This window comes from Glandiceps talaboti, chromosome 13 (assembly GCF_964340395.1).
Source record: "Glandiceps talaboti chromosome 13, keGlaTala1.1, whole genome shotgun sequence".
In the NCBI taxonomy this organism is placed as follows: Eukaryota; Metazoa; Hemichordata; class Enteropneusta; family Spengelidae; genus Glandiceps; species Glandiceps talaboti.
The window spans coordinates 22,836,659-22,862,280 of record NC_135561.1 but is presented as its reverse complement, the minus strand read 5'-3'; the positions used below and the strand labels follow the sequence as shown (position 1 = coordinate 22,862,280).

At 36.1% G+C, this 25,622-nt stretch overlaps 1 protein-coding gene across 2 annotated transcripts in view; it reads right to left on the bottom strand.

The window, feature by feature from the left end:
• Positions 1-25,622, bottom strand: part of LOC144444152 (cystathionine beta-synthase-like) — a 56,882-nt gene that overhangs the window by 6,866 nt on the left and 24,394 nt on the right. For both annotated transcript variants that reach the window (XM_078133560.1, XM_078133561.1), the window contains exons 8-11: positions 17,181-17,286; positions 14,281-14,364; positions 8,553-8,687; positions 5,975-6,083 (exon numbers count right to left, since the gene is read on the bottom strand). In XM_078133560.1, coding sequence (XP_077989686.1) covers positions 5,975-6,083; positions 8,553-8,687; positions 14,281-14,364; positions 17,181-17,286 — 434 coding nt within the window. The remainder of the gene's footprint in view (positions 1-5,974; positions 6,084-8,552; positions 8,688-14,280; positions 14,365-17,180; positions 17,287-25,622) is intronic.

Genomic DNA, 25,622 nt, shown 5'->3' with positions numbered 1-25,622 from the left:
TAGTCCCCTACAGACTAAACATAGTGCAGCCTTAAAACCATTGACATAACTCAATGCAATAGTCCCCTTCAGACTAAACATAGTGCAGCCTTAAAACCATTGACATAACTCAATGCAATAGTCCCCTACAGACTAAACATGGTGCAGCCTTAAAACCATTGACATAACTCATTGCAATAGTCCCCTTCAGACTAAACATGGTAGTATTAAAACCATTGACATAACTCATTGCAATAGTCCCCTTCAGACTAAACATAGTGCAGCCTTAAAACAATCGACATAACTCAATGCAATAGTCCCCTTCAGACTAAACATAGTGCAGCCTTAAAACCATTGACATAACTCAATGCAATAGTCCCCTACAGACTAAACATAGTGCAGCCTTAAAACCATTGACATAACTCAATGCAATAGTCCCCGTCAGACTAAACATGGTAGTATTAAAACCATTGACATAACTCATTGCAATAGTCCCCTTCAGACTAAACATAGTGCAGCCTTAAAACCATTGACATAACTCATTGCAATAGTCCCCTACAGACTAAACATAGTGCAGCCTTAAAACAATCGACATAACTCAATGCAATAGTCCCCTACAGACTAAACATAGTGCAGCCTTAAAACCATTGACATAACTCAATGCAATAGTCCCCTACAGACTAAACATAGTGCAGCCTTAAAACCATTGACATAACTCATTGCAATAGTCCCCTTCAGACTAAACATAGTGCAGCCTTAAAACCATTGACATAACTCATTGCAATAGTCCCCTTCAGACTAAACATAGTGCAGCCTTAAAACCATTGACATAACTCATTGCAATAGTCCCCTTCACACTAAACATAGTGCAGCCTTAAAACCATTGACATAACTCATTGCAATAGCCCCTTCAGACTAAACATAGTGCAGCCTTAAAACCATTGACATAACTCATTGCAATAGTCCCCTTCAGACTAAACATAGTGCAGCCTTAAAACCATTGACATAACTCATTGCAATAGCCCCTTCAGACTAAACATAGTGCAGCCTTAAAACCATTGACATAACTCATTGCAATAGCCCCTTCAGACTAAACATAGTGCAGCCTTAAAACCATTGACATAACTCATTGCAATAGCCCCTTCAGACTAAACATAGTGCAGCCTTAAAACCATTGACATAACTCAATGCAATAGCCCCTTCAGACTAAACATAGTGCAGCCTTAAAACCATTGACATAACTCATTGCAATAGCCCCTTCAGACTAAACATAGTGCAGCCTTAAAACCATTGACATAACTCAATGCAATAGTCCCCTTCAGACTAAATATGGTAGTATTAAAACCATTGACATAACTCATTGCAATAGTCCCCTTCAGACTAAACATGGTAGTATTAAAACCATTGACATAACTCATTGCAATAGCCCCTTCAGACTAAACATAGTGCAGCCTTAAAACCATTGACATAACTCATTGCAATAGCCCCTTCAGACTAAACATAGTGCAGCCTTAAAACCATTGACATAACTCATTGCAATAGCCCCTTCAGACTAAACATAGTGCAGCCTTAAAACCATTGACATAACTCATTGCAATAGCCCCTTCAGACTAAACATAGTGCAGCCTTAAAACCATTGACATAACTCATTGCAATAGCCCCTTCAGACTAAACATAGTGCAGCCTTAAAACCATTGACATAACTCACTGCAATAGCCCCTTCAGACTAAACATAGTGCAGCCTTAAAACCAAGAAAATTGCAAAAAAGGCTAAAAGTCTGTGATAGATTTTTAAATACGTTGTATGTGTACAATGTATTATTCCAGCTATTTATCAATGACAAAATAATAGTGGTTCACCACATCCGTTTAAGTTCTAGAATTAAAATCGTAACCCACACCCCATCTAAATTTTGACATTTTCGGACAAAATAACATGAACTTGCATAATATTGCAACACATAGGCACCAAGGGATAGTTGTCAGTACATAATTATGTATGATAAATCAACACATTAGGGGCTAGGTCAACAGTTCAATGTTAAAGAAACAGCTAAAAACCTTTAGACTAAGTTAACCCCCCCCCCCCCCCCCCCCCCTAACTTTATTGGCCAAAATTGAAGATGTCCATCCAATTTCAAATCAGTATGCAGTAATGCTATGAATACAAAGTCAGTATGTAGTGGGGAAAAACAGTTCTTTTGTTGACACTTTTTTAAGTGCTGTGCTATAGTGAAAATTCTTCCATTTCTCAATTTGGTGACATTTTTAAAAGAAATAATTGCATGTTTAGGGGTACAAACAAACAGACCCATTAAACGTAAAATCATTTCTGTAGGATGAGACTCTTAAGAGCTAGACAGCTAAAAAAATACACCCCAAAAGTAAAAGAATTTAGTTTTCATCCTACATTGAAATATATATTGATCTCGCACCTTTTACATGTGTATCTCCATTGTTGAAACAGTTGATTTCGTGTAAGGAAATTGCTAGTGTTTATTGCGGAGTGTGGTCACTATGAAAAATAGGGAATAACTCATCAAATTGAACTATAACTGATACTATCATTAGCTGTTGATCCACTGAACTCGGCATCCAGTATATGTACCTCTAGCTCTGCATATGTGGCACTGCACTATGAGGAACCAAAAGCTACATTGTAAATACACTCTTTGAGAGAGAGACTGTTAGAATAACAACGACTGTAAATACACTCTTTGAGAGGGAGACTGTTAGAATGACAAAGACTGTAAATACACTCTTTGAGAGGGAGGCTGTTAGAATGACAAAGACTGTAAATACACTCTTTGAGAGGGAGACTGTTAGAATGACAAAGACTGTAAATACACTCTTTGAGAGGGAGACTGTTAGAATGACAAAGACTGTAAATACACTCTTAGAGAGAGAGACTGTTAGAATGACAAAGACTGTAAATACACTCTTTGAGAGAGAGACTTAGAATGACAAAGACTGTAAATACACTCTTTGAGAGAGACTGTTAGAATGACAAAGACTGTAAATACACTCTTTGAGAGAGAGACTTAGAATGACAAAGACTGTAAATACACTCTGAGAGAGAGACTGTTAGAATGACAAAGACTGTAAATACACTCTTTGAGAGAGAGACTTAGAATGACAAAGACTGTAAATACACTCTGAGAGAGAGACTGTTAGAATGACAAAGACTGTAAATACACTCTTTGAGAGAGACTGTAAGAATGACAAAGACTGTAAATACACCAATGGCATTGTAGAAAACTGTTGAGAGTAAGCTTCAATTTTCTATTATGATTATGTGGTCTTGTTCTAGGCATATTTGCAAACATTTTTTTGAAGATTTATTCACATGCCTACCCATCCATGGTGTTATATCTGCAATGTACACCTTTTGTTTAACTGTTCCTATGGGCAAGGTCTTGTTGCTTGGCTATCTGCATACATTTTTGGTATGTTTATTCATTTACCTTCCCATCACTGGTGTTATTTTGGCATTATGTGGTACGTTATTGTTTACCTGTTGATATGGGCATGATCTTGTTGCTAAGGACATTGCATACTTTTAAAATAATATTTATTCAATTTCCTGTTATGATTGTCAAAAAAACTATCATTTGACTGTTGCTAAAGGCATGGTCATGGTTGCTAGGGCCAATTACATAAGTATGACACATTCACCTTTTTCAGACTACCACTTTTAGAATCATTACCAACTTTCATCCCCAGTAATTGAGAGGTAAAGTTCAATACAAAAATCACTTGCATCATCTACAAGACCAACATAGCCCATGGGCCAGTGGGGGTTACTGTGCACCCCCCCCCCCCCCCCCCCCCCCTAGGTATTTTTTGTTCATTAGAGTCTACTGAATGAGAAACAAAATGTTAACAGTGAACATTTTTGGATGTACTACCTGTTTGGCCTCAATTTCAAATTATATGCCTGTCACAGAATGGTTGAGGGTAGGGGTAACACATTGTCTTACATACGATACATGCAAGCAAGGACTTTATTATCCATTATATTTTTGGAAAGCTGGGGAAATTTCCTTTCTAATGATATAATGTTTGCCATACATATGAAAAGAAATAAATTTTTGGTGGCTTTAAATTGCTGATTTTTAAAAAATCGACAATTTTTCCGCAAAATGGCATTTAAACTTTCCATTCTTTTTTTTCCATAACATGATCTGATACACATAAGGGGTGGGGTTTTTTTCAGTTGAATGAGTTGAACAAGAAAAATAGTTTAACATTGAATATTTTGAGGGTTATTAATAATTTCCCCCATTAAAATCAATACCATACTCTATCATTTTGAAATACCGACAGTATTAGGGGTAAAGTATCGTCTTCTGTGCTTTTTATTCAGCATCTTAGGAGCATACTAATACATTTTTCTGATTGCTAGAACATGTCTTTACAGGAAATATACTTCCTTTGAATAAACAGCTTGTAATGTTGACATACATACCAAACATATCCTATTTAAGGAAAATATCCTAAGATTGTTGAAGGTAAATGGGGTAGGGGTATGATGTCTTCCTATGTGCTTAGTACATAACGCCTACATATACATGTATAATCAATACGGTAACAATGGTTTTGTGACTGTTAGAATATATCTCTTAAAAGAAATTGAGTTTATTTGAATATCTTGCAAATTATGTGAAAATAAATGCCAAAAAATATCTGGAGGCTTTAAATTGCCGATTCCTGAAAATCGACAATTTTTTCGGAAAATGACATAAAGTTTCCATTCTTTGTTAAATAACATGATCTGATACACATAAGGGGTGTTTTTTTATTTAGTTGAATGAGCTGAACAAGAAAAAGTAGGTTAACATTGAATATTTTGAGGGTTATTAATGATTTCCCCCATTAAAACCAATACTATACGTCATTATTTTGAAATACTAAGGGTAAGGGTAAGGGTAAAGGTAAGGGTAAAGTATCTTCCTGCACTATGGCACATTGACTGGAACTTCAATCAGTGAAGGCATCTTTCTAAATACTCATCCTATGCATGAAAAGCATTTTTTCCCCAGTTTAGAAGCCATTGTAATCTTGACAAGGTACTACATTTGTACTTTGTACTTTGTCTTTGATATTACCCATGGGCAGTATAAGCCACACTTACATGTACCCACAAGGTACTACATTGTACTTTGTCTTTGATATTACCCATGGGCAGTATAAGCCACACTTACATGTACCCACAAGGTACTACATTGTACTTTGTCTTTGATATTACCCATGGGCAGTATAAGCCACACTTACATGTACCCACAAGGTACTACATTGTACTTTGTCTTTGATATTACCCATGGGCAGTATAAGCCACACTTACATGTACCCACAAGGTACTACATTGTACTTTGTCTTTGATATTACCCATGGGCAGTATAAGCCACACTTACATGTACCCACAAGGTACTACATTGTACTTTGTCTTTGATATTACCCATGGGCAGTATAAGCCACACTTACGTGTACCCACAAGGTACTACATTGTACTTTGTCTTTGATATTACCCATGGGCAGTATAAGCCACACTTACATGTACCCACAAGGTACTACATTGTACTTTGTCTTTGATATTACCCATGGGCAGTATAAGCCACACTTACATGTACCCACAAGGTACTACATTGTACTTTGTCTTTGATATTACCCATGGGCAGTATAAGCCACACTTACATGTACCCACAAGGTACTACATTGTACTTTGTCTTTGATATTACCCATGGGCAGTATAAGCCACACTTACATGTACCCACAAGGTACTACATTGTACTTTGTCTTTGATATTACCCATGGGCAGTATAAGCCACACTTACATGTACCCACAAGGTACTACATTGTACTTTGTCTTTGATATTACCCATGGGCAGTATAAGCCACACTTACATGTACCCACAAATATCCTGAAAGTTTCCCTCTGTAGTACTTGCAAGATGGTATGTGTGACTTTAAGTAATGTAATAAAAGTCTGGCTTACCTTTTTGAACTGCTTGTAAATAATCTTTGACACATGTGTGGTGGAAGTCACCTTGCCAGCTAGCAATTGTGCCATCATATTACCAAGGGTAATCATACCAAGAACTTGCCTTTAAGTTGCAATAAGAAAACAAAATATTGAACTTACTACCATCTATCATAGAGTGAACAAGAGTGATAGTTTATAATCATATTTAATATCAAATTATCATGTATATATTCACCATTGCTACCATGTCTAAAAGTGTTTGCTCTCTTGGAGAATGTGTGAAAATTAAAAACAAATAGCACCAATGGTGTTGTAGCACAACTACATTTGGCTGTTGCTATGGGTGTGGTCCTGTTGCTAGTCATATTTGCACACATTTTTTGGAATGTTTATTCACATGCCTATCCATTCCTGTTGTTATCGTTGGAATATACACCACCATTTAGCTGTTGCTATGGACGTAGTCATGTTGCTATGGATATTTGCATACATTTGAATGTTATTTGCTTGCCTATTAATCCCTGTTATCTTTTCAATATACACCATCATTTGACTGTTGCTATTGGCATAGTCTTGTTGCTAGGCATATTTGCATACATTTTTGGAATCTTTCGTCACTTGCCTACCCTTTCCAATTTTCATCTATGCAATTAAAACCATAATTTGGCTATTGCTACGGGTGTGGTCTTGTTGCTAGGCATATTTGGATACATTTTTTGATCTTCATTCGCTTACCTACCCATCCATGTTGTTTTCTTTGTAATATGCATCATCATTTCACTGTTGCTAAGGGCATGGTCACGGTTGCTAGGGCCAGTTTTGTCAAAATGTTTTGAACACTAACTGCAGATAACACACCCGGAAACATCCACACCAAGTTTCAGCCCTATTCACCATGTAGTTTTCAAGATATAAGTTTGTCATCAAAACTGAGATTTTTAGACTTAATTTGCATATCACCAATGGGATCATCATGTTGCGAATACACCTTGTTCATCTAAACATCCCCAGATGCATCCCCATTAAATTTCAGCCCAATCTGCTCAGTAGTTTTTGAATTATAGATTTTTGACCAAAAAGACACAATTTTAGACCTAATTTGCGTATCACTGATGGGATCATCATATCATGAACAATTAATAAAAACACCTTTTTTTTTACCTCCAAACTTCAGACTGACCCAGTCGGTAGTTTTTTATCACATTTTTTGACCCAAATCACACACTCCCAACTAGACGCCCAAGATGATATACCGACCAAATATCATGACAATCGGTCCAGCAGTTTTTGACTTTTAAGTTGTTTACACACACACACTTTTCCATGCCTATAGCATTACTGAATTAAGAAGCTAAGTTGTGCTAAAAATTCACAATGGCAGTTAGATAAGCTGAATAGTGTAGTATCTCCGAGAATAGATACACAGAAGTATACAGATTCACTCAGAGGTTACAGACACACTGAAGTATACAGATTCACTCAGAGGTTACAGACACACTGAAATAGACAAATTCACACAGAGGTTACAGACACACTGAAGTAGACAAATTCACACAGAGGTTACAGACACACTGAAGTAGACAAATTCACTCAGAGGTTACAGACACACTGAAGTAGACAAATTCACTCTGAGGTTACAGACACACCGAAGTAGACAAATTCACTCTGAGGTTACAGACACTGAAATAGACAAATTCACTCTGAGATTACAGACACACTGAAGTAGACAAATTCACTCTGAGGTTACAGACACTGAAGTAGACAAATTCACTCTGAGGTTACAGACACACCGAAGTAGACAAATTTACTCAGAGGTTACAGACACACTGAAGTAGACGAATTCACACAGAGGTTACAGACACATTGAAGTAGACAAATTTACTCAGAGGTTACAGACACACTGAAGTAGACAAATTCACTCTGAGGTTACAGACACACTGAAGTAGACGAATTCACACAGAGGTTACAGACACATTGAAGTAGACAAATTCACAGAGGTTACAGACACACTGAAGTAGACAGATTCACTCAGAGGTTACAGACACACTGAAGTAGACAGATTCACTCAGAGGTTACAGACACTGAAGTAGACGGATTCACTCAGGTTACAGACACACTGAAGTAGACAAATTCCCAGAGGTTACAGACACACTGAAGTAGACAAATTCACTCAGAGGTTACAGACACACTGAAGTAGACAGATTCACTCAGAGGTTACAGACACACTGAAGTAGACAGATTCACTCAGAGGGTACAGACACACTGAAGTAGACAGATTCACAGAGGTTACGGACACACTGAAGTAGACAAATTCACTCAGAGGTTAGACACACTTAAGTAGACAAATTCAATGAGGTTACAGACACACTGAAGTAGACAAATTCACTCAGAGGTTACAGACACACCGAAGTAGACAAATTCACTCTGAGGTTACAGACACACTGAAGTAGACAAATTCACTCTGAGGTTACAGACACACTGAAGTAGATAAACATTTATGATGCCAAGTAGGAAAATGTAGAATCATAAAATAATACTTAAATTTGATGACATCCACAAAAGCCAAGAAGGATAAAGAAAACTGACTAACCCTGCTTCATCTACAACTGGGATTTGATCAAAACCTTCTTTGTTCATAATATCAATACAATCCTGGCAAGATACTGATGGTAATACTGTCAATGGTGAACCAAGAGATAATGCAGATATCTTCTTATTCCACCACCTGTTAAAATAATAACAAAACAATATAAGTAATGTATAGTCAACTTACCATTGGTAGTGGTATAGTCAACTTACCATTGGTAGTGGTATAGTCAACTTACTATTGGTAGTGGTATAGTCAACTTACCATTGGAAGTGGTATAGTCAACTTACCATTGTAGTGGTATAGTCAACTTACCATTGGAAGTGGTATAGTCAACTTACCATTGTAGTGGTATAGTCAACTTACCATTGGTAGTGGTATAGTCAACTTACTATTGGTAGTGGTATAGTCAACTTACCATTGTAGTGGTATAGTCAACTTACCATTGTAGTGGTATAGTCAACTTACCATTGGAAGTGGTATAGTCAACTTACCATTGTAGTGGTATAGTCAACTTACCATTGGAAGTGGTATAGTCAACTTACCATTGTAGTGGTATAGTCAACTTACCATTGGTAGTGGTATAGTCAACTTACCATTGGTAGTGGTATAGTCAACTTACCATTGTAGTGGTATAGTCAACTTACCATTGGAAGTGGTATAGTCAACTTACCATTGTAGTGGTATAGTCAACTTACCATTGATAGGGGTTGTCAACTTACCATCGGTAGTGGTATAGTCAACTTACCATTGGAAGTGGTATAGTCAACTTACCATTGTAGTGGTATAGTCAACTTACCATTGGAAGTGGTATAGTCAACTTACCATTGTAGTGGTATAGTCAACTTACCATTGGAAGTGGTATAGTCAACTTACCATTGTAGTGGTATAGTCAACTTACCATTGGTAGTGGTATAGTCAACTTACCATTGATAGGGGTTGTCAACTTACCATTGGAAGTGGTATAGTCAACTTACCATTGGAAGTGGTATAGTCAACTCACCATTGGAAGTGGTATAGTCAATTTATCATCGGTAGTGGTATAATCAACTTACCATTGGAAGTGGTATAGTCAACTTACCATTGTAGTGGTATATTCAACTTACCATTGTAGTGGTATAGTCAACTCACCATTGGAAGTGGTATAGTCAACTCACCATTGGAAGTGGTATAGTCAACTCACCATTGGAAGTGGTATAGTCAACTCACCATTGGAAGTGGTATAGTCAACTCACCATTGGTAGTGGTATAGTCAACTTACCATTGGAAGTGGTATAGTCAACTTACCATTGTAGTGGTATATTCAACTTACCATTGTAGTGGTATAGTCAACTCACCATTGGAAGTGGTATAGTCAACTCACCATTGGAAGTGGTATAGTCAACTCACCATTGGAAGTGGTATAGTCAACTCACCATTGGAAGTGGTATAGTCAACTCACCATTGGTAGTGGTATAGTCAACTTACCATTGGAAGTGGTATAGTCAACTTACCATTGTAGTGGTATATTCAACTTACCATTGTAGTGGTATAGTCAACTTACCATTGTAGTGGTATAGTCAACTTACCATTGGAAGTGGTATAGTCAACTTACCATTGTAGTGGTATAGTCAACTTACCATTGGAAGTGGTATAGTCAACTCACCATTGGAAGAGGTATAGTCAATTTACCATTGGAAGTGGTATAGTCAACTCACCATTGGAAGTGGTATAGTCAATTTATCATCGGTAGTGGTATAGTCAACTTATCATTGGAAGTGGTATAGTCAACTCACCATTGGAAGTGGTATAGTCAACTCACCATTGGAAGTGGTATAGTCAACTCACCATTGGAAGTGGTATAGTCAACTCTCTATTGGAAGTGGTATAGTCAACTTACCATTGGTAGTGGTATAGTCAACTTACCATTGGAAGTGGTATAGTTAACTTACCATTGGAAGTGGTATAGTCAACTTACCATTGTAGTGGTATAGTCAACTCACCATTGGAAGTGGTATAGTCAACTTACCATTGGAAGTGGTATAGTCAATTTATCATCGGTAGTGGTATAATCAACTTACCATTGGAAGTGGTATAGTCAACTTACCATTGTAGTGGTATATTCAACTTACCATTGTAGTGGTATAGTCAACTCACCATTGGAAGTGGTATAGTCAACTCACCATTGGAAGTGGTATAGTCAACTCACCATTGGAAGTGGTATAGTCAACTCACCATTGGAAGTGGTATAGTCAACTCACCATTGGTAGTGGTATAGTCAACTTACCATTGTAGTGGTATAGTCAACTTACCATTGTAGTGGTATAGTCAACTTACCATTGTAGTGGTATAGTCAACTTACCATTGGAAGTGGTATAGTCAACTTACCATTGTAGTGGTATAGTCAACTTACCATTGGAAGTGGTATAGTCAAATTACCATTGTAGTGGTATAGTCAACTTACCATTGTAGTGGTATAGTCAACTTACCATTGGAAGTGGTATAGTCAACTCACCATTGGAAGAGGTATAGTCAATTTATCATCGGTAGTGGTATAGTCAACTTACCATTGGAAGTGGTATAGTCAACTTATCATTAGTAGTGGTATAGTCAACTTATCATACGTACTGGTATAGTCAACTTACCATTGGTACTGGTATAGCCACAACATTAATACCATTGGTACTGGTCATCGTGCCCTCTTTTTATAGCCACATTTTGTTACGAGTCAAAATGATAAAAACTGGCATTTACTGTGAGTCACCACATATTAAGAGATAGGGGAACACCAAATGTCGGTGCGTCACAAGAAATTGTGTGCGTCAGTGACATGTCAAATTGGCACACTGGTACCAGTAAAGTCAACTTACCATTGGTACTGGTATAGTCAACTTACCATTGGTAATGGTATAGTCAACTTACCATTGGTAATGGTATAGTCAACTTACAGGGCTCGAAATTCGCGGTAGTCCCGCGTCCACAGACTACCAATGTTTGTCTCTGGGCTACCAAATTATGTGAGTGGTAGCCCGTTGGGCTACTAAGTTTTGAATGAAACTGTGACAGCCTGATTCCGACGCCTTCCCGGGGCGTCAAGATCAGTGCGTCTTTTCCAAATTTGCATCCACACTACATGGTATATCAAATGTACATGATGAAATACATGTACACTGTACACCTGCTCAGGCTGCTGTACACGTCATTCTTCCATACATCGTATACACAGCTTGTACTTCCAAAATGTCACAACAAAACATTTATATGCAACAATATTCTGTATAGCGATTTAATGTTATCTTTCTGTACTTTCAATTTTCCATGGTAATCACTCTCTGGAAATATGCTCTCCGGCCCGAACCCTTCGGGCTCTTCTCGGAGTCAGAGTACAGTCGGTACAGCACTACAGGAACTAAATTCCATTATTATGACAGCTTTAACTTTCAACTTGACAGAGACACAGTTTTAATGGTGTTTGATAGAATCTTATGCTGCTGATGAGAACTGTTAACTTGGTATACACCTGTCCTACAGATTCGTTTATTCTTGAACGATGCCTAAAACATTCCGTGTGTAAACCACGCTCACGCAACCCCATAGAGCATGCAGTGGTGAATGGTAAAATTCACGTAATGCATTCGATCTAGTAGTAGTAGCAAAGCTCAAAAGAAAGTTGAAGTTTTAGTGAGAATGAAATGGTGACGTGATGGTTTGAATTTATCTGAGTGAAGTTTTCAGCATGGACCGTCTGCTGATGTAGTCTTAGACTCTGTTTGATTATCTCTTCGCCCATGAATGGAAGGGGCTTTGCCGTAATGGCCGTCAGGTATTGATACAAAACCTGTCTAACCCGTCTGTTAATAAGTAACCAATCACGTGGATAGATAATGATAATAGCACTTAGTTTCTAAACTACCCAAGACGTAGTCTCCACATCAGGAAATGGCCATGGGGCTTATGAAACTGTTTATACGTTTTCCATACGTTGAATCATATTCAAATTTTACAGGTCACACTGCACCAATAGATTTAGCTAATAGTTACAACAAGAACTGCGACTAGATGTCTTATGTTTCATTTCCAATGATAACCGCCCTGGAAAACCGAACGTTGTTTGCTAACAATAAGCCTCATATGTCCCCTCTTTATGACACGTCCCCAGAGACACATACATGCAAAAAATTGCATCCCCAATGTCAAATATGGCGTGAAATACACACACATAACGTGTTAACGTGACCTCTCAAGTTATTCAATCAATCATCGAATTCAATACATCGTATAGTTACATGTATACACAAACACCATTAATTTAGGAATGCATGCATATGGGCTACCAGTCACTGCTCTCGGGCTACCAAATTTAAATGATGGTAGCCCACGTGGGCTACCAAGAAAAAAAACGAATTTCGAGCCCTGACTTACCATTGGTACCAGTAAAATCAACTTACCATTGATATTGGTAGTCAACATACCATTGGTGCCGGTATAGTCAACTTACCATTAGTAATGGTATAGTCAATTTTAATACCATTGGTACTGGTATAGTCAACTTACCATTGGTAATGGTATAGTCAACTTACCATTGGTACCAGTATACTCAACTTACCATTGATAATGGTATAGTCAATTTTAATACCATTGGTACTGGTATAGTCAACTTACCATTGGTACTGGTATACTCAACTTACCATTGATAATGGTATAGTCAATTTTAATACCATTGGTACTGGTATAGTCAACATACCATTGGTACCAGTATACTCAACTTACCATTGATAATGGTATAGTCAATTTTAATACCATTGGTACTGGTATAGTCAACATACCATTGGTGCCGGTATACTCAACTTACCATTGATAATGGTATAGTCAATTTTAATACCATTGGTACTGGTATAGTCAACTTACCATTGGTACCAGTATACTCAACTTACCATTGATAATGGTATAGTCAATTTTAATACCATTGGTACTGGTATAGTCAACATACCATTGGTGCCGGTATACTCAACTTACCATTGATAATGGCAAAGTCAATTTTAATACCATTGGTACTGGTATAGTCAACTTACCATTGGTACCAGTATACTCAACTTACCATTGATAATGGTATAGTCAATTTTAATACCATTGGTACTGGTATAGTCAACTTACCATTGGTAATGGTATAGTCAACTTACCATTGGTAATGGTATAGTCAACTTACCATTGATAATGGTATAGTCAACTTACCATTGGTACTGGTATAGTCAACTTACCATTGGTAGTGGTATAGTTAACTTTAATACCATTCGTACCAGTATAGTCAACTTACCTTTGATAGTGGTTGTCAACTTACCATTGGTAGTGGTATAGTTAACTTTAATACCATTCGTACCAGTATACTCAACTTACCATTGATATTAATAGTCAACTTACCATTGGTAGTGGTATAGTTAACTTTAATACCATTCGTACCAGTATAGTCAACTTACCAGTGATATTAGTAGTCAACTTACCATTGATAGCGGTTGTCAACTTACCATTGGTGCCAGTATAGTTGACTTACCATTGATAGTGGTTGTCAACTTACCATTCGTACCAGTATAGTCAACTTACCAGTGATATTAGTAGTCAACTTACCATTGGTGCCAGTATAGTTGACTTACCATTATAGTGGTTGTTAACTTACCAGTTGTACTAGTATAGTCAACTTACCATTGTACCGGTATACATGTATTCAACTTACCATTGGTACCAGTAGTCAACTTACCATTGTTTTTCTGGTGCTGCAGCATCAGATTCCTTCTCAATAAACTCTCTTTCAATCATCCACTCATCAGACAAATATTTTGACCTGCAAGGAAAATACAAAACCAAATGTATACATTTTATTGGATTACTTTCAAAAGAAGACTTAAAAGCACCAATGGCATTGAAGTACAACTGTACAATTTTGGATATTCAAAAAAAAAATGTTTATCCACATGCCAATCAGTATTTGTTACCATGAAATATACACCATTATTTGATTGTTGCTAGCCTATGGGCATGGTTTTGTTGCTAGCCTATGGGCATGGTTTTGTTGCTAGTCATATTCGAAAACATTTTTGAATTTAAGTCATTATCTTTGTAATTTATACAGGTATTTGGCTGTTGCTATGGGTGTGGTTGCTAGGCATATTTGCATACTTTTGTTGAATGTTTATTCATTTTCCTACCTATTCCTGTGTTTACCTTTGCAATATGAAACACCACTTAGCTGTTGCTATGAGTGTGCTCCTGTTGCTAGACATATTTGCATACCTTATTTGAATGTTTACTCATTTGCCTACCCATACATGTACTTGTTACTTTTGCAGTATGCAACACCATTTGGCTGTTGCTAGGCACAATTTTAGCACTAATTTGCATATCAATGATGGGATCATCATGTTAATAATAATTCTCAATCCAAACACCTTAAGAACATTCCCACTAAATTTAAGACCAATCTGCCTAATAGTTTTTTGAGTCTACATGTATTTGTACCTCAATACATACATACATTGTATATAATGCCATTGTTCTCCCACACATCACTTAAGTTATGGATTACAAGTGTGGGGCAGCACCATATCTACTGGTAGATGAACTGTACATTATACAAAAACGACTTATGAGAATTATAACTTTCAGCAAATGGAATGAATTGGCCAAACCTTTATTATTTCAGAAGCTGGGTATTTTGAATATTTATTAACAACATAAGCTACAGTTAGTCGTCATCGTAAACCACAGCCTCTTTTACAGCACCATCCAAATGCACCGCCAAGAGGCTGTGGTTGCGTTCACCATCCAAATGCACTGCCAAGAGGCTGTGGTTGCGTTCACCATCCAAATGCACTGCCAAGAGGCTGTGGTTGCGTTCACCATCCAAATGCACCGCAAAGAGGCTGTGGTTGCGTTCACCATCCAAATGCACCGCCAAGAGGCTGTGGTTGCGTTCACCATCCAAATGCACCGCCAAGAGGCTGTGGTTGCGTTCACCATCCAAATGCACCGCCAAGAGGCTGTGGTTGCGTTCACCATCCAAATGCACCGCAAAGAGGCTGTGGTTGCGTTCACCATCCAAATGCACCGCAAAGAGGCTGTGGTTGCGTTCACCATCCAAATGCACCGCCAAGAGACTGTGGTTGCATTCACCACCCAAATGCACCGCCAAGAGGCTGTGGTTGCGTTCACCATCCAAATGCACCGCCAAGAGGCTGTGGTTGCGGTCACCATCCAAATGCACCGCAAAGAGGCTATGGTTGCGTTCACCATCCAAATGTACCGCCAAGAGGCTGTGGTTGCGTTCACCATCCAAATGCACCGCCAAGAGGCTGTGGTTGCGTTCACCATCCAAATGCACCGCCAAGAGGCTGTGGTTGCGTTCACCATCCAAATGCACCGCCAAGAGGCTGTGGTTGCGTTCACATACAAAAGCAGGACTTATCGTAGTGGCTTTGTACATCACTTTACAACCAATCAGATTGCCTCAATTATGCCACGTGATATAGAATACCTTGACAAGATACCAGTACATACACTGAAAACTGACTTGGACAAGTTGGGTTCTTGTTGATGAAATTTAATTTTGTCATCCTACAGACAAGATTGGAATGATATGAACAGAAAATAATGACTTATAAATCTTGCCTGGAAGTATCAAATTGGGTTTGTAAGACCATGGATTCCACTGATAGTGATGCTGTATACCGTCAGATACGAGTCTGTGCAAGTTAGTATAACAACCATACAAGTAGGGTACAACAAGCCGAGATTGGCCGATTTATTTGACTTAACTCAAGATAAATGTTATTTCATTGAAAAGAGTGGACACCAAACAAAACAATATCAACAAGGAGCATTGAGGGGGGACTCTAACCTTAAGTCATCCACACACACACACACACACACACACACACACAAACACACATCCCTACACACACACTCTCACACACACACATCCCTACACACTCTCACACACACACACACACACACACACACACACACACACACACACACACACACACACACACACAGATGGGCAGACACCGCACCATGCCTATAGCACTACTACTGAACCTTATTAGTTCAGTTGTGCTAATAAACCCAAATTCCAGTATATTGTTAATGTCGATGCATGTCTTCTATAACATTATTATTATCTTCTGGCATTATTAGAACAGTTGACTGCATAGTAGGAGTTTCCTCAACAATATTTTTATTGTTTGATAAATTGTCATCGGATCGTTTATGTGTTTATATCTTAATACCAGGTTTGAGTGCAAGTGGTGGTTATGTATACTTCAGTAAGTACAATACTGTGGGTACCTTTTAATTATGCAAAACCTACACTCAAATATAATATGTACATGTATAAACTTCAGGCTAGTGACAATTTAACATCATTACCTATCACTATCATTTTGAGGAAGTCGTTGTCAAATTTTAAGAAAGTTGATCACATCAATAATCCAGATCATGGCTTTGATTACCTATGCTGGATGACAGCTGTAGGTTTGGCATGTCGATTGTTATTCAGAAATCAACAAAATTGTGAAAGACTTGGTGTGCAGAGTCAAAACATGGTGTCCTAACGGTTAACATTGATTTGATGGGGTCATATATTATGATTAGACAACTTACATGTAGTTTCTGATGGAGTCTGGTAAAAGGACAACACAGCGTTGACCAGCATCAAGATCCTTGGCAGCTTGTACAGCAATGGCCATTGCAGACCCACTACTACCACCTGTATATCAAAACATAAACTTATCTTTATACATCATTAGTTTGTATGTTAGTAGTCTGCATGCTATCCATGATATTAAATCATCTCTTCACAAAAAAAGTCTTCATATAAAGTATTTTGATTCAAAACGTCAGATTGTATTTATTTATTTATTTGGACTGTATAACGTTCCATATGCATCTCTTCACCCTGTCTAGCTCAATATGAGAAATGATGAACCAAAAGTTGTTGATGCAAATGAGTAAACCCCAACTATTAGAAGATATAAACAGTGTATAAGTAGCATATCCTGATCTGACAAATGTGCCATAGTTGGATATTATGTAAACAGTGTATAAGTAGGTCCTGATCTGACAAATGTGCCATAGTTGGATATTATGTAAACAGTGTAGAAGTAGGTCCTGATCTGACAAATGTACCCTAGTTGGATATTATGTAAACAGTGTAGAAGTAGGTCCTGATCTGACAAATGTACCCTAGTTGGATATTATGTAAACAGTGTAGAAGTAGGTCCTGATCTGACAAATGTGCCATAGTTGGATATTATATAAACAGTGTAGAAGTAGGTCCTGATCTGACAAATGCACCATAGTTTGATATTATATAAACAGTGTAGAAGTAGGTCCTGATCTGACAAATGCACCATAGTTGGATATCATGTAAACAGTGTATAAGTAGGTCCTGATCTGACAAATGCACCATAGTTGGATATTATGTAAACAGTGTAGAAGTAGGTCCTGATCTGACAAATGTGCCATAGTTGGATATTATATAAACAGTGTAGAAGTAGGTCCTGATCTGACAAATGTACCCTAGTTGGATATTATGTAAACAGTGTAGAAGTAGGTCCTGATCTGACAAATGCACCATAGTTGGATATTATGTAAACAGTGTAGAAGTAGGTCCTGATCTGACAAATGTACCCTAGTTGGATATTATGTAAACAGTGTAGAAGTAGGTCCTGATCTGACAAATGCACCATAGTTGGATATTATGTAAACAGTGTAGAAGTAGGTCCTGATCTGACAAATGTACCCTAGTTGGATATTATATAAACAGTGTAGAAGTAGGTCCTGATCTGACAAATGTACCCTAGTTGGATATTATGTAAACAGTGTAGAAGTAGGTCCTGATCTGACAAATGTACCATAGTTGGATATTATGTAAACAGTGTAGAAGTAGGTCCTGATCTGACAAATGTGCCATAGTTGGATATTATGTAAACAGTGTATAAGTAGGTCCTGATCTGACAAATGTACCCTAGTTGGATATTATGTAAACAGTGTATAAGTAGGTCCTGATCTGACAAATGTACCCTAGTTGGATATTATGTAAACAGTGTAGAAGTAGGTCCTGATCTGACAAATGTACCATAGTTTGATATTATGTAAACAGTGTAGAAGTAGGTCCTGATCTGACAAATGCACCATAGTTGGATATTATGTAAACAGTGTAGAAGTAGGTCCTGATCTGACAAATGTGCCATAGTTGGATATTATATAAACAGTGTAGAAGTAGGTCCTGATCTGACAAATGCACCATAGTTGGATATTATGTAAACAGTGTATAAGTAGGTCCTGATCTGACAAATGTGCCATAGTTGGATATTATGTAAACAGTGTAGAAGTAGGTCCTGATCTGACAAATGTACCCTAGTTGGATATTATGTAAACAGTGTAGAAGTAGGTCCTGATCTGACAAATGTACCCTAGTTGGATATTATGTAAACAGTGTAGAAGTAGGTCCTGATCTGACAAATGTGCCATAGTTGGATATTATATAAACAGTGTAGAAGTAGGTCCTGATCTGACAAATGCACCATAGTTTGATATTATATAAACAGTGTAGAAGTAGGTCCTGATCTGACAAATGCACCATAGTTGGATATCATGTAAACAGTGTATAAGTAGGTCCTGATCTGACAAATGCACCATAGTTGGATATTATGTAAACAGTGTAGAAGTAGGTCCTGATCTGACAAATGTGCCATAGTTGGATATTATATAAACAGTGTAGAAGTAGGTCCTGATCTGACAAATGTACCCTAGTTGGATATTATGTAAACAGTGTAGAAGTAGGTCCTGATCTGACAAATGCACCATAGTTGGATATTATGTAAACAGTGTAGAAGTAGGTCCTGATCTGACAAATGTACCCTAGTTGGATATTATGTAAACAGTGTAGAAGTAGGTCCTGATCTGACAAATGCACCATAGTTGGATATTATGTAAACAGTGTAGAAGTAGGTCCTGATCTGACAAATGTACCCTAGTTGGATATTATATAAACAGTGTAGAAGTAGGTCCTGATCTGACAAATGTACCCTAGTTGGATATTATGTAAACAGTGTAGAAGTAGGTCCTGATCTGACAAATGTACCATAGTTGGATATTATGTAAACAGTGTAGAAGTAGGTCCTGATCTGACAAATGTGCCATAGTTGGATATTATGTAAACAGTGTAGAAGTAGGTCCTGATCTGACAAATGTACCCTAGTTGGATATTATGTAAACAGTGTATAAGTAGGTCCTGATCTGACAAATGTACCCTAGTTGGATATTATGTAAACAGTGTAGAAGTAGGTCCTGATCTGACAAATGTACCATAGTTTGATATTATGTAAACAGTGTAGAAGTAGGTCCTGATCTGACAAATGCACCATAGTTGGATATTATGTAAACAGTGTAGAAGTAGGTCCTGATCTGACAAATGTGCCATAGTTGGATATTATATAAACAGTGTAGAAGTAGGTCCTGATCTGACAAATGCACCATAGTTGGATATTATGTAAACAGTGTATAAGTAGGTCCTGATCTGACAAATGTACCCTAGTTGGATATTATATAAACAGTGTAGAAGTAGGTCCTGATCTGACAAATGTACCCTAGTTGGATATTATATAAACAGTGTAGAAGTAGGTCCTGATCTGACAAATGTACCCTAGTTGGATATTATGTAAACAGTGTAGAAGTAGGTCCTGATCTGACAAATGTACCATAGTTGGATATTATGTAAACAGTGTAGAAGTAGGTCCTGATCTGACAAATGTGCCATAGTTGGATATTATGTAAACAGTGTAGAAGTAGGTCCTGATCTGACAAATGTACCCTAGTTGGATATTATGTAAACAGTGTATAAGTAGGTCCTGATCTGACAAATGTACCATAGTTTGATATTATGTAAACAGTGTAGAAGTAGGTCCTGATCTGACAAATGTACCATAGTTGGATATTATATAAACAGTGTAGAAGTAGGTCCTGATCTGACAAATGCACCATAGTTGGATATTATGTAAACAGTGTAGAAGTAGGTCCTGATCTGACAAATGTACCCTAGTTGGATATTATATAAACAGTGTAGAAGTAGGTCCTGATCTGACAAATGTACCATAGTTGGATATTATGTAAACAGTGTAGAAGTAGGTCCTGATCTGACAAATGTACCATAGTTGGATATTATGTAACTGTTCCAATAAACACTAACTTATCATTGGGTAGAATTCTCTTGATTGATTAACAAAAACATGATGTTAATGACTGTGTTGGTGGGTGGTGGGCTTGTTTGAATTTGAAATTTCATCTCAGGACCTCATTGAGTTAGATGTAAGGCGAGATCTTGAGATTTGAAGGAGGTTTTCACTAGACTACATAGTAAGTGCAATAATGTGAGTAGCTTTCAAATACTCAGCAAACAGAATGCCACAAAGAACATATAAACTAAGCCTGTGTGCCTTTAACGCTTTATAGGCCATCTCATTTGCATAATAACATACTGTCTAGAAATTTCCTCTGAATAGATGGTTTACCTTAGTCCTATGATATTCACTTTGCTTTAAAGTCATGGAAATACAATAAAACCGACTCAAAATTGACTGTTGCAAGTTTTGTTTATTTTGTAGAGTTTTGACTTTCCTTTTCAGCAGTGTAAAAAATAGCTTGTAAGACTAACAAGTCTTCATAGAAGACAATAGATTGCTTCCTCCTCGAATGTGACTGAATGGAGACAATTTAAAAGAAATTAGTGGCAACAATGAATATTATAAAGTGTCTGTGATAATGCAGGGAATTGCTGAATTTCAGTAATTGAACCTGAAGATACAGGTCTAGGTCAAAGGTCAATGTCTAAAAAGAAAGTTTAAACCTCTCAATATAGGGGTAGACACTAATTAATGTAATCTCAATATAGGGGTAGACACTAATTAATGTAATCTCAATATAGGGGTAGACACTAATTAATGTAATCTCAATATAGGGATAGACACTAATTAATGTAATCTCAATATAGGGGTAGACACTAATTAATGTAATCTCAATATAGGGGTAGACACTAATTAATGTAATCTCAATATAGGGGTAGACACTAATTAATGTAATCTCAATATAGGGGTAGACACTAATTAATGTAATCTCAATATAGGGATAGACACTAATTAATGTAATCTCAATATAGGGGTAGACACTAATTAATGTAATCTCAATATAGGAGTAGACACTAATTAATGTAATCTCAATATAGGGGTAGACACTAATTAATGTAATCTCAATATAGGGGTAGACACTAATTAATGTAATCTCAATATAGGGGTAGACACTAATTAATGTAATCTCAATATAGGGGTAGACACTAATTAATGTAATCTCAATATAGGGGTAGACACTAATTAATGTAATCTCAATATAGGGGTAGACACTAATTAATGTAATCTCAATATAGGGGTAGACACTAATTAATGTAATCTCAATATAGGGATAGACACTAATTAATGTAATCTCAATATAGGGGTAGACACTAATTAATGTAATCTCAATATAGGGATAGACACTAATTAATGTAATCTCAATATAGGGGTAGATACTAATTAATATAATCTCAATATAGGGATAGACACTAATTAATGTAATCTCAATATAGGGATAGACACTAATTAATGTAATCTCAATATAGGGGTAGACACTAATTAATGTAATCTCAATATAGGGATAGACACTAATTAATATAATCTCAATATAGGGGTAGACACTAATTAATGTAATCTCAATATAGGGATAGACACTAATTAATGTAATCTCAATATAGGGGTAGACACTAATTAATGTAATCTCAATATAGGGGTAGACACTAATTAATGTAATCTCAATATAGGGATAGATACTAATTAATGTAATCTCAATATAGGGGTAGACACTAATTAATGTAATCTCAATATAGGGGTAGACACTAATTAATGTAATCTCAATATAGGGATAGACACTAATTAATGTAATCTCAATATAGGGGTAGACACTAATTAATGTAATCTCAATATAGGGGTAGACACTAATTAATGTAATCTCAATATAGGGGTAGACACTAATTAATGTAATCTCAATATAGGGGTAGACACTAATTAATGTAATCTCAATATAGGGGTAGACACTAATTAATGTAATCTCAATATAGGGGTAGACACTAATTAATGTAATCTCAATATAGGGATAGACACTAATTAATGTAATCTCAATATAGGGATAGACACTAATTAATGTAATCTCAATATAGGGGTAGACACTAATTAATGTAATCTCAATATAGGGGTAGACACTTATTAATGTAATCTCAATATAGGGGTAGACACTAATTAATGTAATCTCAATATAGGGGTAGACACTAATTAATGTAATCTCAATATAGGGGTAGACACTAATTAATGTAATCTCAATATAGGGGTAGACACTAATTAATGTAATCTCAATATAGGGGTAGACACTAATTAATGTAATCTCAATATAGGGATAGACACTAATTAATGTAATCTCAATATAGGGGTAGACACTAATTAATGTAATCTCAATATAGGGATAGACACTAATTAATGTAATCTCAATATAGGGGTAGACACTAATTAATGTAATATCAATATAGGGGTAGACACTAATTAATGTAATCTCAATATAGGAATAGACACTAATTAATGTAATCTCAATATAGGGGTAGACACTAATTAATGTAATCTCAATATAGGGGTAGACACACTAATTAATGTAATCTCAATATAGGGGTAGACACTAATTAATGTAATCTCAATATAGGGGTAGACACTAATTAATGTAATCTCAATATAGGGATAGATACTAATTAATGTAATCTCAATATAGGGATAGACACTAATTAATGTAATCTCAATATAGGGGTAGACACTAATTAATGTAATCTCAATATAGGGGTAGACACTAATTAATGTAATCTCAATATAGGGGTAGACACTAATTAATGTAATCTCAATATAGGGGTAGACACTAATTAATGTAATCTCAATATAGGGATAGACACTAATTAATGTAATCTCAATATAGGGATAGACACTAATTAATGTAATCTCAATATAGGGATAGACACTAATTAATGTAATCTCAATATAGGGGTAGACACTAATTAATGTAATCTCAATATAGGGGTAGACACTAATTAATGTAATCTCAATATAGGGGTAGACACTAATTAATGTAATCTCAATATAGGGATAGACACTAATTAATGTAATCTCAATATAGGGGTAGACACTAATTAATGTAATCTCAATATAGGGGTAGACACTAATTAATGTAATCTCAATATAGGGGTAGACACTAATTAATGTAATCTCAATATAGGGGTAGACACTAATTAATGTAATCTCAATATAGGGTAGACACTAATTAATGTAATCTCAATATAGGGGTAGACACTAATTAATGTAATCTCAATATAGGGGTAGACACTAATTAATGTAATCTCAATATAGGGATAGACACTAATTAATGTAATCTCAATATAGGGGTAGACACTAATTAATGTAATCTCAATATAGGGGTAGACACTAATTAACGTAATCTCAATATAGGGATAGACACTAATTAATGTAATCTCAATATAGGGGTAGACACTAATTAATGTAATCTCAATATAGGGGTAGACACTAATTAATGTAATCTCAATATAGGGGTAGACACTAATTAATGTAATCTCAATATAGGGGTAGACACTAATTAATGTAATCTCAATATAGGGGTAGACACTAATTAATGTAATCTCAATATAGGGGTAGACACTAATTAATGTAATCTCAATATAGGGGTAGACACTAATTAATGTAATCTCAATATAGGGTAGACACTAATTAATGTAATCTCAATATAGGGGTAGACACTAATTAATGTAATCTCAATATAGGGGTAGACACTAATTAATGTAATCTCAATATAGGGGTAGACACTAATTAATGTAATCTCAATATAGGGGTAGACACTAATTAATGTAATCTCAATATAGGGGTAGACACTAATTAATGTAATCTCAATATAGGGTAGACACTAATTAATGTAATCTCAATATAGGGGTAGACACTAATTAATGTAATCTCAATATAGGGGTAGACACTAATTAATGTAATCTCAATATAGGGGTAGACACTAATTAATGTAATCTCAATATAGGGGTAGACACTAATTAATGTAATCTCAATATAGGGGTAGACACTAATTAATGTAATCTCAATATAGGGGTAGACACTAATTAATGTAATCTCAATATAGGGGTAGACACTAATTAATGTAATCTCAATATAGGGTAGACACTAATTAATGTAATCTCAATATAGGGGTAGACACTAATTAATGTAATCTCAATATAGGGATAGACACTAATTAACGTAATCTCAATATAGGGATAGACACTAATTAATGTAATCTCAATATAGGGGTAGATACTAATTAATGTAATCTCAATATAGGGGTAGACACTAATTAATGTAATCTCAATATAGGGGTAGACACTAATTAATGTAATCTCAATATAGGGGTAGACACTAATTAATGTAATCTCAATATAGGGGTAGACACTAATTAATGTAATCTCAATATAGGGGTAGACACTAATTAATGTAATCTCAATATAGGGGTAGATACTAATTAATGTAATCTCAATATAGGGGTAGACACTAATTAATGTAATCTCAATATAGGGGTAGACACTAATTAATGTAATCTCAATATAGGGGTAGACACTAATTAATGTAATCTCAATATAGGGGTAGATACTAATTAATGTAATCTCAATATAGGGGTAGACACTAATTAATGTAATCTCAATATAGGGGTAGACACTAATTAATGTAATCTCAATATAGGGGTAGACACTAATTAATGTAATCTCAATATAGGGGTAGACACTAATTAATGTAATCTCAATATAGGGGTAGATACTAATTAATGTAATCTCAATATAGGGGTAGACACTAATTAATGTAATCTCAATATAGGGGTAGACACTAATTAATGTAATCTCAATATAGGGGTAGATACTAATTAATGTAATCTCAA